The 16636-nt window shown below is 41.7% G+C and overlaps 1 protein-coding gene across 4 annotated transcripts in view; it reads left to right on the forward strand.

Annotated features, from left to right (window-relative positions):
- Positions 1–16636, forward strand: part of IBTK (inhibitor of Bruton tyrosine kinase) — an 86911-nt gene that overhangs the window by 67265 nt on the left and 3010 nt on the right. For all 4 annotated transcript variants that reach the window (XM_079780540.1, XM_079780541.1, XM_079780538.1 and 1 more), the window contains exons 26-27: positions 758–907; positions 16422–16493. In XM_079780540.1, the coding sequence (XP_079636666.1) occupies positions 758–907; positions 16422–16493 (222 nt within the window). The remainder of the gene's footprint in view (positions 1–757; positions 908–16421; positions 16494–16636) is intronic.

The following is a 16636-nucleotide window of genomic DNA, read 5'->3' on the forward strand; positions in this document are numbered from 1 at the left end:
AGGTCAAAGCTGGTGTATGACAGAGCCAAGATTTGAACTCAGTCTAGCAACAGAGCCTGTGTGCCTAATCCTGACTGCCACCCTGTAAATCCTTTTGTAAAGGATTGTAAAGTAAAACACTGATAGGTGGATAAAAAGATTCTGATACTATAAAAAAGTAAGTATGAAATCTTTGGAAGCTAAAATCTGTATAGGGTAATTTTTAATGTTTTGCCTGTTTTTTTTATTTAACTAATACTCAAAGTAAACTATTACACCTATGTTGGGTGTAATTTATTTTATGTTTTAGGTCAACTTACATTTTATTTCCTCTATTCTGTCCATGTAAAATTAGGTTTAAATTTTAAATGACTTTTTATTGAAACATATGTACACTTAGAAGTGTATAGGTTGATGAAGTTTCACAAACTGAACAATTTTGTGCAACTAGCAATCAGATCAAGAAGTAAAATTATCAGCATTATTTAGCAAAAGTAATGTTTCCTCTGCTGAGCTTAATTATTTAATTTAGTGAGCATAGTTTTTGTTGTTACCTGAGATATAGTTGTAATAGCTATTATTAATATCACTGTTATTCATTCTTATCACATAATTTTGATTAGTTCACCACAGTTAATAGCAAAAAATTCCAACATTGCATTAAAAACTTTAATGTATACAACTATAAAATTTTTGGTCTATATTCTCACCTGCGCCTTTAAGCAATGAGCTTTTTAAAAAATGAATATTTTAACATAACTTCTCTTGTCTTTTATAGGGGATCTTCTCTACATTCATTTTCATCCAAATCATTCCGGGATTTTATAGTAGAAGAAAAAAAATCTATAACTGGGCATAGTGCAGGAGATCATGTAAAAAAAGTTTGTTTTAAAGGAATTGAAAATCCTCAGGCTCCAAAAGTTGCAAGGTAATAAAATAATCTTACACATTTTCTACCTTAAAATCTTCTATGGTCGTTTTATGTTCTGAAATAATCTTTAAATATTTATGAGGCAGATTTTTATACATTTGGAATTAACATGTCTATTTTATTGAAGCTTTATTTTGGTATAATTGGTTAATAATAAACTGTATATACTTAAAGTACTATATAATTGGAAGTTTTGGCATGTGAATACACCCATTAAATCATTATCACCAACCACGTTGAAGTCAGTGAATATAACTCATTCTCAGAAATTTTTTCATTCCTCTTTGTAATCCCTTTCTCCCTCCCATGCAATTACTAACCTCTTCTGTCAGTATAGACTAGCTTGTGTGTTCTGGAGTTTTGTGTTGATGGATTCATTCAGTATGTATGTTTTAAAAAAATAGTTTTTACTCAGCATATATTTTGAGATTCATTCAAGTTGCTATGTGTATTAATGGTTCATTACATTTTATTGCTGAGAAGTATTTCATTTTATGGATAGAAAACAATCTGCATCTATTGATGGACATTTGGGTGTTTCCAGTTTTTTTGTCTAGCTATTTTTGATCCTGTTTTTTAAAGTCCTGTGTGCTTTTAAAAGATGTTTCAAATTTTAAATGCATACATGTAATCTCTTAAATATTTGTCTTGAGTGCCACTTGTACACACACACACAGATATTTTGTATCTGTTACATACATAATTATAAATGTTTTAAAATAGACCTGTCCTCAGAAAATTATAAGACATTGAAGAAAGAAATCAAACAAGATTAGTAATAAATCGAGGCATATACTGTACTCATGGATAGGAAGAATTAATATCATTAAAATGTTCATACTACCCAACGCAATCTATACAATCAACACAATTCCTATCAAAATACCAATGGTGTATTTTTACAGAACAGGAACAAATAATTCAAAAATTTGTATGGAAACACAAAAGACCCCAAAAGAAATCTTAAAAGAAGAAAAAAGTGGGAGATATTACACTATCTGATATCAAACTATACTACAATATTATAGTAATAAAAAAAATTATGGTGCTGGTATAAAAATAGACACATAGATCAGTGGAACTGAATAGAGAATCCAGAAACGAACCCAGGCCTATACAGTCAGTTAATCTACGATAAAGGAAGCAAGAACATACAATGGGGTAAAAGACAGTTTACTCAGTAAATGGTGTTGGGAATATTGGAAACATACATGCATAAAAGTGAAACTAAACCATCTTCTTACACTCTATCCTTTATCCTATATAATAAAAGGCTAATATGCAAATCAACCGAACAGCGGAACGACCAGTTGCTATGATGTGCACTGACCACCAGGGGGCAGATGCTCAATGCAGGAGCCGCCCCCTGGTGGTCAGTGCACTCTCACAGCGGGAGCACTGCTCAGCCAGAAACCGGGCTCACGTCTGGTGAGCGCAGCAGCGGTGGCGGGAGCCTCTCCTGCCTCTGTGGCAGCGCTAAGGATGTCCGACTGATGGCTTAGGCCCACTCCTCGTGGGGAGCGGGCCTAAGCCATCAGTCAGATGTACCCCGAGGGCTCCCGGACTGCGAGAGGGCACAGGCTGGGCTGAGGGACCTCCCCCCCCCCACGAGTGCACGAATTTCGTGCACTGGGCCTCTAGTACAAGAATAAATTCAAAATGGATTAACCTTTTGCACTCGGATGTCGAGTGTGACTCGACACGGTTAGCATCGGTAGCAGCTCGTATGTTGAATTGTATTGAATGTATCAATAATTTGAAATATAAAAAAATCCAAATAAATAAGTTTGTATGAAAAGAAACTCCAGTTTTTTATTCTACTGCCGTGCTTTGTAAAATCTGGGGTATTTAAAAAATTAAATCCCGAGTAGAATAAAGGAATCGAGAAAAAAGCAAGCGAGTGCAAAGGGTTAAAGACTTAAATGTAAAATCTGAAACCATAAAACTCCTAGAAGAAATTATAGACAGTAATATCTCTGACATTTCTCTTAGCAACATTTTTTTCTGACATATCTTCTTGGGCAAGGGAAACAAAAGAAAAAATACACAAATGGGACTATATCAGTCTAAAACGGTTTTGCACAGCAAGGGAAACAATCAACAAAACGAAAAGGCAACATATTGAGTGGGAGAAGATATTTTTTAATGATACATCTGATAAGGTGTTAATATCCAAAATGTATAAAAAACTCAGATAACACCAGAAAAACCCAGTTATAAGTGGGCAGAAGACCTGAGTAGACATTTCTCCAAAGAAAACATACAGATGGCCAATAGATATAAAAGGATGCTCAATATCACTAATCATCAGAAAAATGTAAATCAAAACCACAATGAGATACCACCTCACACCTGTCAGAATAGCTATCGTCAGTAAATCAACAAACAAATGTTGGCAAGAATGTTGAGAAAAGGGAACCCTAGTGCACTGTTGATGGGAATGCAGATTGGTGCAGCCACTATGAAAAACAGTGTGGAGGTTCCTAAAAAAGTAAATGGAATTGCCTTATGACCCATCAGTTCCACTTCTGGGAATATATCCAAGAAACACTAATTTGAAAGAATATATGCAACCCTATGTTCATTTCAATGTTATTTATAATAGCCAAGCTATAGAAGCAACCCAAGTGCCATCAATAGATAAGTGGATAAAAAAGCTATGGTACATATAAATAGAATGCTACGTGGCCATAAAAAAGAGTGAAATCAGACAGAGACAGAAAAATACAGTAGGTCCTCTGGTTATGTCGGAGATCCGTTTCTATGGCGCAACGTAACCCGAGTACTGCCTGTACCATATTATTTCACTTATATATGGAATCTAAGAACAAAACAGAAATAGACTTAGATACATAGAACAGACTGTTGACAGAGGGCAGGGGTTGGGGTGCTGCGTGAAAAAGGTGAAGGGATTATGAAGTACAAATTGGTAGTTACAGAATAGTCATAGAGATGTAAATTACAGTATAGGGCCATGGTTGGCAAACTGCGGCTCTTTGGCCCCTTGAGTGTGGCTCTTCCACAAAAGACCATGGCCTGGGTGAGTCTATTTTGAAGAAGTGGCGTTAGAAGAAGTTTAAGTTTAAAAAATTTGGCTCTCAAAAGAAATTTCAATCGTTGTACTGTTGATATTTGGCTCTGTTGACTGAGTTTGCCGACCACTGGTATAGGGAATATAGTTAATCCTATCTAATAATAGACAAATATGCAAATTGACCATACCTCCGACATACCCACAAGCCACGCCCACCATCCAATCAGAGCGAGTATGCAAATTAACCCAAACCAAGATGGCTACAGCCACAGAGAGCAAGGTTTCCTAGGTAACAGAGGAAGCCAAACTTTCCGCCCGCCCTTGCCAGGCCTAAGCCTCCACTCAAGCTACAAAGTTTCAATTATAGAAGGTAAACAAATTCAAACAAATGGCGGCAGAATGGAGCTTGAGAGAGCAGGCCAGGGTTGCCGCCGGCAACAGGGGAAGCAAAGCTTTCCGCACACCCTGGCCGGACCCACCCGCTTAAGACAACAAAGTTTCAATTATAACCCCAACAGAAATGGCTACGGGCCTCAGACGGAGCCCCAGGCTTGGCTCTGCTCCAGGCTACAAAGTTTCAATTGTAGAAGGAAAATAAATTCCAGATACCAGGGCCTCCACTTGAGTTGCCAGGGGGCATGGCCCGCCTGCAAACCACCACAGGCCCCTCGCTCAGGCTGCCCCACACCCCAAGGGAACCCCCACCTGATCCGGGACGCCCTTCAGGGCAAACCAGCTGGCCCCCACCCCTGTACCAGGCCTCTATCCTATCTAATAAAAGAGTAATCTGCAGATTGATCATCACTGCAACACACAATATAGCTGTCCCCATGTGGTCAAAGATCCTGCCCCCATGTGGACACAAGATGGCCACCACAAGATGGCCAGCAGGAGAGGGCAGTTGGGAGGCACCCAGCCTGCAAAGGAGGGCAGTTGAGAAGGACCAGGCCTGCAAGGGAGGGCAGTTGGAGGTGATCAACCCTGCAGGAGAGGGCAGTTAGGGGTAACCAGGCCGGCAGAGGAGGGAAGTTGGGGGCAAACAGGCTGGCAGCAGAGTGGTTAGGGGGTGATCAGGCTGGCAGGCAGAAGCGGTTAGGGGCAATCAGGAAGGCAGGCAGGCAAGCAGTTGGGAGCCAGCAGTCCTAGATTGTGAGAGGGATGTCCGACTTCCCTAAACGGGCAGTCGGACATCCCTCGAGGGGTCCCAGATTGGAGAGGGTACAGGCTGGGCTGAGGGACAACCCCCTCCGTGCATGAATTTTCGTGCACCTGGCCTCTAGTGTTATAATAACTATGTCCTGGGCCAGCAGGGGACCACTCTGTAAAGTACATGATTTTCTAACCACTGTGCTATATATCTGAAACTAATACAAAATAATATTGACTGTAAACTGTAATAGAAAATTTAAAAAAATAGTTATTAAAATATTTCATTAAGTACATCTATTCCAGACAAGTTTTTTTAATTAGAAGAATTTTTAAAATTTGGTTATCCTCTGAATATAATATATAGTATTTTTTGTATAAGAAAAACTTAAGACTATCATTGGTTTTGTAAGATGTATAATGACTGATATCCTGTAGACCATCTTTTCAAATAGAAAGAAATGTAACTTCTTTATTTGCCTACTGTGAGACACACAAATCTGCCTCTATTAGTATTCATCTTACCCTCCTTTTTAGGTTTGCAGTAGAAGAGTTATCCTTTCTATCTAAGGCTAACACTTACACCTTAGCTTGTATCTTGACCCCTTTACACTTCAAAATCCTTCAACTATGAATTAAGCGTCTCTTTTCTTGTGGATATTCAGCCTTTTCCCTTTAATTAGATTCTTCCCATCTGGTTTTGAATATGCTCAGGACTCTCATGTGGTCTGAGAAGGTAATCAGTTCCTCGCTCAACCCCCACACTTTCTTCTGGCACTTGTCCTATCATTACCAATCCCCTACTCCCTTCACAGCCAGATTTCTCCAAAGAGCTGTCAGCTCCCACTCACTTCATAATATATTCTGGCTTCCAGGCCCATTACTAAACAAACAATTCAGGCTAAGTTTATCAGTGACCTCCATATTGCCAACACCATAGACTTTTATGTGACTCATTGTACTTGAAGTTCAATTACAGGTCATTTTCTCATATCACTTTACCAAACGCCCGGTGCATGGATTTGTGCACTGGTGGGGTCCCTCGGCCTGGCCTGCGGACATCCCCAAGGGGGTCCCAGATTGCAAGAGGGCACAGGCAGGACCGAGGGACCCCACTGGTGCACAATCAGGGCCGGGGAGGGACCGTGGGAAGGCTCCAGGGCATGTCCAGTTCATCTCGCCTAGTCCCCATTGGCTGGACCCCAGTAGCAAGCTAACCTGCCAATCGGAGTGCCTGTCCCTTGGTGGTCAGGTGCGCGTTATAGCAACTGGTCGCACGGTTGAACAAACGATATTAGGCTTTAATTATTATAGGATATGCTTTTTATACCATCTATTTCATGAGATTCTATGTTCAGTTATCAGCTACTCAAAGTTTATATTGCTGCCTACATCTATCATCTGAGCTTTAGACTTAGTTATCCAACTGCCTTCTTGATATCTCTATCCCATTTGGATGTTCAGAAACACCTTAAACTATATGTTCAAATTCAAACGTAATATTTTCCCATACCTCTCTCATAAAACCAAAATCAAACAAATATATAGAGAAAACATTAAATAGCCTATTTTTCTTCCTTGATAAATGGCATTTGACATGTCCATCTTCCTCACTAATGCCCATTGTGTCATTGGGACATGCCATTTTTATCTCAAACTAGAGGCCCGGTGCACGAAATTCATGCACCGGGGGGTGGGGGGCTGGGGGTGGGTGGGGAGTGGTGTCCCTCAGCCCAGCCTGCACCCTCTCCAATCTGGGACCCCTCGGGGGATGTCCGGCTGTCGGTTTAGCCCCGACCCTGTGATCAGCAGTCGGACATCCCTCTCACAGTCTGGGACTGCTGACTCCCACTGCTCACTTGCCTGCCTGCCTGCCTGATCACCCCCTAACCATTCCCCTGCCAGCTTGATCGTCCCCAACTGCCCTCCCCTGCTGGCCCGGTAACTCCCAACTGCCCTCCCCTGCCGGCCCAGTCGCCCCCAACTGCCCTCCCCTGCAGGCCTGGTCGCCCCCAACTGCCCTCCTCTGCATGCCTGGTCACCCCTAACTGCCCTCTCCTGCTGGCCTGGTCACCCCTAATTGCCTTCTCCTGCAGGCCTGTTCCCCCCCCCAACTGCCCTCCCCTGCCGGCCTGGTCCCCTCCAACTGCCCTCCCCTGCAGGCCTGATTGCTCCTAACTGCCCTCCCCTGCAGGCCCAGTTGCCCCCATCTGCCGTCCCCTGCTGGCCTGGTCACCCACAACTACCCTCCCCTGCTGGCCATCTTGTGGCAGCCATCTTTGACCATATGGGGGCAGCCATCTTGTGTGAGGGTGTGAGGGTCAATTTGCATATCACCTCTTTATTATATAGGATATTTCTCAAATTCTTATACTAAACTTTATATCTATTGCTATCACCCCCATTCAGACTTGTTATCTTTCACCTGGTCACCTGAGTAAGCCTCCTAACTGGTCCTGCCATAGCCTTTCTTCCTTTCCTTCAATATATTGAGCCAGTATGTTCTCTTTAAAATGCAGATTTGACTGCTCTTAGATAACAGCTAGAATTCTAATATGGTCTTCAAGGCCTACCTAGCCTGGCTCCTGCCAACCTCTTTAGCTTTACCTTTTAACATGATCTCTGTATTCTAGCCATCTTGGCCTTTTCTTAGTTTCTCAAATGCCAATTCTTTCTCTCTCTTTTTTTTTTTTTTTTAAATACAATTTTATTTATTTCAGAGAGGAAGGGAGAGGGAGAGAATCATTGATGGGCTGTCTCCTACATGCCCCACACGGGATTGATCCCGCAACCCCAGCATGTGCCCTGACTGGGAATTGGACCATCACCTCTTGTTTCATAGGTTGATGCTCAACCACTGAGACATGTAGGCCAGGCCATTTCATTCTTTCTACCTACCTACCCCTTGACTCGTTGACTCTGACTTTCTTTCAGTCTCTATTCAGTCATTTTTTTTTTGAAAAGTATGACTTCCCTTTTTGGGTTAGGTTCCTGTTATGTATGTCCTCAGTGCACTTCTCACTCATCACATTTCTCAGTAGGATTCTTTGTTTAATGTTTTCTGCTACAAGTATTTAATGTCTGTATATCCAACTCCATAGTTCAGTGACAGCAAGGAAGATTGATCTCTTTGCTCAGTACCAATAGTTAGAATGTTTCCTAGAATTTAGTAGGTGCTCAGTGAGCATTTTTTGAATGACAGGATAAATAAATGAAATAAAATTATACCTCTGCCTCAAGTAACGTTTGTAATATAGCAAGTGATATTGTATTCCTTAGATGTATGAAGTATTAAGTTCATTTTTAAAATATTTTAAATATTGTAACTATACATTAAAATTTCTTATTTTCTTTGGATAAATAAATGTTTTTAAAATGCGCTTTGATTGATTTGAGAGAGAGAGAGAGAGAGAGAGGAATGTCAAAAATCCATTGGTTGCCTCCTGTATGTGCCCCCATTGGGGTTGAACCTGGATTTGTGCTCTGACTTGGAACCGAATCCGCAACCTTTTGGTGCACAGGACAACGCTCAACTAACCGAGCCACATCAGCCAGGGCAGGGATACATATTTTTATGGAACTCTAAAATTTTAAGGACATGTGGTTTCATAGTTGATCACTAGAGTGTGCTATAACATCAGGGCTCTTAATTATGAATGGTGTTATGTGCTATTGTACTATTTTGGAAATTTTAGTTAAACGAGTATATGATAATATTATGCCATCCATACGTTGGGTAGAAGTGGAAATTGATGTTTTAAATAGCTATGTGTTATCATCTGATCACTGGGAAAGAAAACAGCTTGAGTTTTCAATTTTAATTTCACCATAGGTCATAATTTAATCATAAGTTCATAAGTGAGTTTTTTTAAAGGAAATGATAAACCATAACAGATAAATTAAAATATTTATTAATTCACTAAATTATGGGACACCTGATATATGGATAAAATTCTGCTGGCCTCTCGGGTATATGTAAAATTATAATACACAGGCCTAGCCTTAAATGTGTTTAAAATGTATTTAGTAAGTCTAAATGTGCACACAGGGAAGTTAAATGACAGAACAAGAATGGAATTGCTGTACAGTTTAATAATAGTGTTAAAGAAGTCATAGAGCAATATCTGACTAAGAGCCAGATGAGTGGTTCAGAGAAGGAAAAAAATAACTGGGCCACAGTTGTATTATTTCATAAATACTTTTATGTATTCAATCCCAAATATTTGATCATTATCTTTATGGCCATATAAGTAATAATAGAAAAAATATTGATACATTTCATTGCCACAAGTTTTTTAACATAAAATGGAATTTTTAAAAGAAGAGAAAAGGGACAGTGTAAACAGAGGAAATGGTGGAAATTAAAGCAAGAAGACAGGAATCCTTATGGTCCTTGAGGGAATTGGAGGGTGGGGGCAGAGATTAGGAGACTTATCTCAAGAAATTCTACCAATCACATATTCTTGTTTTAATTGTTAAAAATGTGATTCCCCCCCTCAAGGCCAGGGAAATCCAAGAATGACAGTGTTATTTGGGGATGTAAAAATGTAGTAAAGAGAGATTTATGCAATTTCTATTTATTATTATGTGTTTTTTTCATTTTAAAATGTTTTCTTTCATTTTCCTTTCACTTAAATACCTCCTTGTGTAATTCTGAGCAGAACATGTGATCTTGTGTTTCTAATTAGTAAGAAAAACTACTTATGAGACAAGAATTGTTATATCAGCTCTAACCTTATTTGTAGTTACGCTAGTACAAAATTTTTTAAAAAGTCAACTGTATGAGCAAAAAGTAATTTGATTTTCTCTTAAAGTCTAAATTCAGCAAGATTAATGGTTTTAAGTTTGAACAAATATTTGTAAGATTTTGCTGGAAAGTTATGTTGTTTTTCTCTTCAGAAGACTAAATTTTATACAAATTGTTTATTGGAACAATGTGTTGCAAATACCTTAAGTTTAATAATGCTATATTATCTGAAATTTTAGAATTATTTTTATACTTGCTTAATCATATCTCTATTTTTTATTTAACAATTTCACTTCATTCTAAGATGAAATGTTTCCTGGCTCAGTGTTTGAGTGTGGACTTATGAACCAGGAAGTCAAGGTTTGATTTCCAGTTAGGGCACATGCCCAGGTTGCAGGCTCAATCCTCAGTATGGGGCATACAGGAGGCAGCCAATCAGTGGATCAATGCTTCTTTCTCATCATTGATTTTTCTGTCTCTCTCCTTCCTTCTCTGAAATCAATAAAAATATATATTTTTAAAAAAAGATGAAATGTTGATAGACATAAAGTTTGGATAATTTTATAATTAATGAGATTATCCACTGAAAAATTATTAGAGAGAATTCTGTGATTATAATTTTATGAAACAGATTTGAGTTTTAGTCTAACGCTTACAGTAGGCTTCTGTGAACTTTCCTGAACCTCAGTTTCATCATATCTATACTAATAAAGGGTAATACCTAATTAGACCGGATAGACTGGGTGTCTTCTGGACAAAGCCACAGTGGCGGGGGCGAGGCAGAGGCAGTTAGGGGTGATCAGGCCAGCAGTGGGAGTGGCTAGGGGCGATCAGGCTGGCACGCTGAGTGGTTAGGGGCAATCAGGCAGGCAGGCAGGTGAGCAGTTAAGAGCCAATGGTCCAGGATTTCGAGAGGGATGTCCCACAGGGATCGGGCCTAAACCGGCAGTCAGACATCCCCCGAGGGGTCCTGGATTGAAGAGAGTGCAGGCCGGGCTGAGAGATCCCCCCCAACACGAATTTCGTGCACCGGGCCTCTAGTATGAAATAAAAACAGTAATGCCTATCCTGTAGGTTTAGTATAAGACTTAACTAATGTATATGACAGGACTTTATAAATTACAAAATGTTTCATAGATAATTGTTATATTTAAGCTCTGATTGCTTAACTTTAATTTAACAAGGCCTACATAAGATACTTTAGTCCTAATATTCAATTCTGTTAGCCAGTGACATACCATTTTTTTCCTAAGAGAGCTTGTAGCTGCTGCTTCTTAACAATTAAATAATAATTGGTTCTACATTATTATTTTTTCCATTTCTTTGAAAGTTTCAAAACACTTTAGCTGATCTCTGGACACCAGGGTGATTTAGACTGACTTTTAGGTCCTTTCACGGAACTTGAGGGAATTTGCATTTAGACTCTAAGGTAGTTAGTTATCTGTTCCATCAGAATGTAGAATTTTAAAATTTATTTTACAGCCATTTTAATCTAGATTTTCATCATCTCATATATTAATCCAACAGCTTTCTAGGTCATATTTTTGGCTTTTTTTTTTCTCCTGGTTTCTTATTTCATCCTGGAGACTTTGGATATCATAGGTCAGGTATCCAGTAGATATCAAATCATAGCACATCATTAAAACTAAGAACCCTGTAACTATACCTATTTGTACTTCATCACCTACATCTGGAAGAAAAAAGTTACCAGTAATCCAAAGGAATAAGGTACTTTAAAACACACACACACACAAAACCCTCTGGTTTAAAATATACATTATCCTCTCTAATAAAATGGTAATATGCAAATTAACCATCACTCCGCTACATAAGCCACACCCACCAGCCAAGCCACGCCCACCAGCCAATCAGGGCGAGTATGCAAATTAACCCCAATCCAAGATGGCTACAGCCACAGAGAGCAAGGTTTCCTAGGTAACAGAGTAAGCCAAGTTTTCCATAGCTGTTGCAGGCCTAAGCCTCCACTCAAGCTACAAAGTTTCAATTATAGAAAGTAAACAAATTCAAACAAATGGCGGCAGAATGGAGCTTGAGAGAGCAGGCCAGGGTTGCCGGCGGCAACAGGGGAAGCAAAGCTTTCCGCACACCCTGGCAGGGCTCACCAGCTTAAGGCAACAAAGTTTCAATTGTAGAAGGTGAATTAACTGCCACAGAAATGGCTGCCTGCCTCGGAGGGAGCCCCAGGCTTGGCTCCACTCCAGGCTACAAAGTTTCAATTGTAGAAGGAAAATAAATTCCAGATACCAGGGCCTCCCCTTGGGTTGCTAGGGGGCGTGGTCGGCCTGCAAACCACCACAGGCCCCTCGCTCAGGGGGGAACCCCCACCGTGATCCGGGACATCCTTCAGGGCAAACCAGCTGGCCCCCACCCATGCACCAGGCCTCTATCCTATCTAATAAAAGAGTAATATACAGATTGATCATCACTGTAACACACAATATAGCTGCCCCCATGTGGTCAAAGATCCTGCCCCCATGTGGACACAAGATGGCCACCACAAGATGGCCAGCAGGAGAGGGCAGTTGGGAGGCACCCGGCCTCCAAGGGAGGGCAGTTGGAGGTGATCAACCCTGCAGGAGAGGGAAGTTGGAGGTGATCAACCCTGCAGGAGAGGGCAGTTAGGGGTGACCAGGCCGGCAGAGGAGGGAAGTTGGGGGCAAACAGGCTGCCAGGGGAGCAGTTAAGCATCAACCAGGCTGGCAGCAGAGTGGTTAGGGGGTGATCAGGCTGGCACGCAGAAGCAGTTAGGGGCAATCAGGAAGGCAGGCAGGCAAGCAGTTGGGAGTCAGCAGTCCTGGATTGTGAGAGGGATGTCCGACTGCCCGTTTAGGCCCGATCCCACCAGGAGTCCCAGATTGGAGAGGGTACAGGCTGGGCTGAGGGACAACCCCCTGCCGTGCACGAATTTTGTGCACCGGGCTTCTAGTATATATATACTAGGGACCCATTGCAGGAATATTTCCAGCAAGACTTCTGGCGGCAGGCTTCCCTCCCGCCCCCCGCCCACCTCTCCTGCTGCGGGGGGCGGGGTGGGCCAAACGGGCGGGTTGCCTCCCACTCGTCCCGCCCACCCAACCCAGCCCACCTCTCCCTGCACTCCCGACCCTCTGCGCACGCCGCTGCCACCGCCTCCTCAGGCCCGCACGCTGCTGCTGCGCGACCCACCTGCCCACCCGCCCCGCCATGCCCCACCCGCCTCGCCACAGCCCGCCCGCAGCCACCACCGCCTCCAAGGCCACTGCGGCCTCACACACCGCCCACCATGCCCCGCCTGCCGCCTCCTCTGCGCACCGCACCCACCTCCGCCGCCGGCACCGCTATGGCCGCATCGCCGCCGCTCACACTGCCCGCCACTGCCTCAGAGGCCACCATGGCCGCGTGCTCCACAGCTGCGCCACCGCCCACCCGCACAGCCGCCATGCTTTCTGCTTTCTTCACTCCTCCCTCAGCATATGCAAATTAACCACCATCTTGTTTGCTCTGATTGGCTGTGGGCATAGCGAAGGTACGGTTAATTTGCATATTACTGTTTTATTAGGTAGGTAGGTAGGACATATATATATATATATATGTGTGTGTATGTATGTATACACACACACATACAATTTTTTTTATTGATTTCAGAGGAAGGGAGAAATATCAATGATGAGAGAGAATCATTGATCGGCTGCCTTCTGCACACCCCCTACCAGGGATTGAGCCTGGCTATGTGTCCTGAGAATCCAACCATGACCTCCTAGTTCATAGGTCAACGCTCAAACACTGAGCTCACTGGCTAGGCCCTCTGCTTTTATCACGGTCTTAAAATCTTTTGGCTTTCTGCTTCAGTAATTTATTCTGTAATTACTTTTTCATAAACAGCTATGTTCCAAGTGTTCTGCTAGACATTGAGATACAAAGATGAGTGAGACACAGACCTATATCTTGAGAGACTAGTCTAGTAGTAAAACAGAAGTATCCTATTTAATAAGGAGGGAATATGCTAATTGAGCCTCATGCCGTTGCAAAGATGGCGGTGCCCACAGCCAATAAGGAGGGAATATGCTCATTGACTGCTCCGCCCTCAAAGATGGCAGCACCCACAGCCACAAGATGGAGGTGCCTAGTCCCCTCAGCCTCGCCAGGGCGGCAGGCGCGTGGCAAGGCTGGGCGGGCCTGCCTTTGGAGTCCCCCAGTCTTCCCAGTCCCCCAGGGCCGGCCCGAGGTGCAGGCAAGCCTCGGATGGCGGCTGCCCAGCCGCCCAGGGCTGTCCAAGGCTCAGGTAACCAGGGCTGGCTGAGGCTTGCGCTGCTGGCAGTGGCAACAGCAGAGGTGTGATGGCGTCACCTTTCCCTGATCGCTGGGTCGCCTCCCACCCCTGAGGGCTCCTGGACTGTGGGAGGGGGCAGGCCGGGCTGAGGGACGCCCCCTCCAGTGCATGAATTTTCATGCACTGGGCCACTAGTAAACAATAATAATACAGCATGTGAGGCTCTATAAGAGTAATTTTGTTGTAGGAGCAGAGAGGAGGTGATACTTTAGCCCGTCCTTAAAGAATGAGAAGACATTTGTAGTGGAATGTATTCTAGGCTAAGGGGAATACTAGAAATAATCATAGCTTTTTGATAATGGAACACACTGTACTCTGAAAAGGCCTGGATTTGAGTTTGGTCTCTGCCACTTACCCAATTTGTGAATCAGGCAAATTGTATAATGCTCTGAGTCTTAGTTTCCTCATCAGTATAAGGGAAATAATACATGCTTTCTTCCCAGAGTATTGCAAAGATTAAATAAGTATACAGAAATATTCTCAGTTGCTTTGCCCACACATAAGGTCTAAACATTCTAACTTTCAGTGCATTTTGCATTCTGGCCCCTCTGCCTCATTTTAACTTTATTTCCCTTTTAATCTCTTCCATACTCTTCTGTTTATTGAAGAGAACAGCTTACTTTTACTTAAAGCCTCCAAAATATTTTACCTGCCCATGTATTTGTATGACCAAAACCTTATCTTTATGTCACTCTCCTCAGTTTTAATGTCATTTCCTCAGTGAAGCCAACAGCATATGTCCTCTTCCCTATTAATTTCATCTGTGAATCCATAGTTCTTTGTACATATTGTATAGATATCAATTATAGTATTCTCATGTTTTATCTTTGCTTAAATACATTTAAAAATTTCCCTACCAAAGTTCTTTCAGAGTTTTAATCATCTTGATTTTCAGCACCATAGTGCTGCCACACACCCAGATGTGCATAAATGAATCAGGAAGTTAATATTTCAGGCCCTGTTTGTTCACTCTCAGACTTTGTTGTTAAACCTGTCTAGGTCTATGTTTGCTCATTGCTGAAAGAGGGCACTTGATTAATCTAGATAATCTCTAGGTACCTTTCTCACTCTAAAATTCCATAATTAGGCTCATCTCTGTGGTACCTTTCTTAATTTTCCCCCATACAGGAATGCTTCCTACTCTCCTCATCCCACACCCCTTTCTGCTCGGGGTCTTCTCAAATAACCAAATCTTTTTTGTATAGGTCCTTATGGTCTCCACATCTCAGTTTGTTAGACACTGTCTTAAATTATTTTCTGTTGTATTATATGTCATTTTATATGTTGTTTCTTCATGAAAGTAGAGATCATATCGTATATTTCTTTCCTATCTGTAGTCCCTAGCTTGTCAAAACATTTACTATATTTTAGTCACTCACAAAATTTAGATTGTACACTGAGTGGCCAGATTATTATGATCTCTGAATGCATAATAATCTGGCCACTCAGTGTATATCCTATCTAATAAAAGGCTTATATGCAAATTGTCCCCTCGACCAGGAGTTCAACCAGCAGGCAGGCCGGCCAACCGCCCATGTTCCCTCCCCTGGCCAGGCTGGCCGGATCCCACCCATGCACGAATTCATGCACCGGGCCTCTAATACACATACACACACACACACACTGAGTGGCCAGATTATTATGCATTCAGAGATCATAATAATCTGGCCACTCAGTGTATATTAGTTGCTCACAAAATTTAGATGCTAATTATCTTGTTTTTTTATATACAAGTAAGTGCTCTTTTAATATCATTGATAGGTTCTTCAACTTTAAGAGAGAAGAGGTATAATGAAACTAATTTCACCCTAGGCTAATTGATAAAAATACGAGTTAAATTCCTACTGTATCTCATCAACATTATAACTAAATGATGTTTGGAACGTAGTGCAAATTTGTCACTTTTTAGTCAAAATATTAATGTAAAACATGCTTCACAAAGTTGTCTGTATTTCTTATGTATGTTTGATTACAATAAATGGCTCCATGAATATAAAAAAAAAACAAAAAACAACCAGACCACTTCTTGCAAAATCTTCTCTTATGGTATATTATATACAAGATTTTATAAGTACATACAGATTTTTTTTTTTTTTTTTTTTTTTTTGCTTATAATTTTAAAGGTAAGTCTAACTGCACACATTAATCTGTCCCTGGTTTGGGATTGCAGTCTCCCTCTGTATTCCTGTTCATAAGCAGTGTTACTGATGTGTAACTAGAAGCTTTAGTCTTCCGTTTGGCATTTGTTTTGCAGATGCTCTACTCATGGCACCCCAGGACCAGAAGGCAACCATATTTCAGATGTACCCCTTCTGGAAAGTCACAAGTAAGGTTAATTGATTAGCTTTGGGACCTCCAAAGATAGGCCATTGCTTAGCACTGAAAAAGAATATTAAGATATTGGGAATAGTATGATATTGAATAGAATGTATTCTCTGAGTACGCTGTGCTACACAGTTTGAGTTACCT

Source organism: Cnephaeus nilssonii (assembly GCF_951640355.1).
Source record: "Cnephaeus nilssonii genome assembly, chromosome: 9".
Classification (NCBI taxonomy): Eukaryota; Metazoa; Chordata; class Mammalia; order Chiroptera; family Vespertilionidae; genus Cnephaeus; species Cnephaeus nilssonii.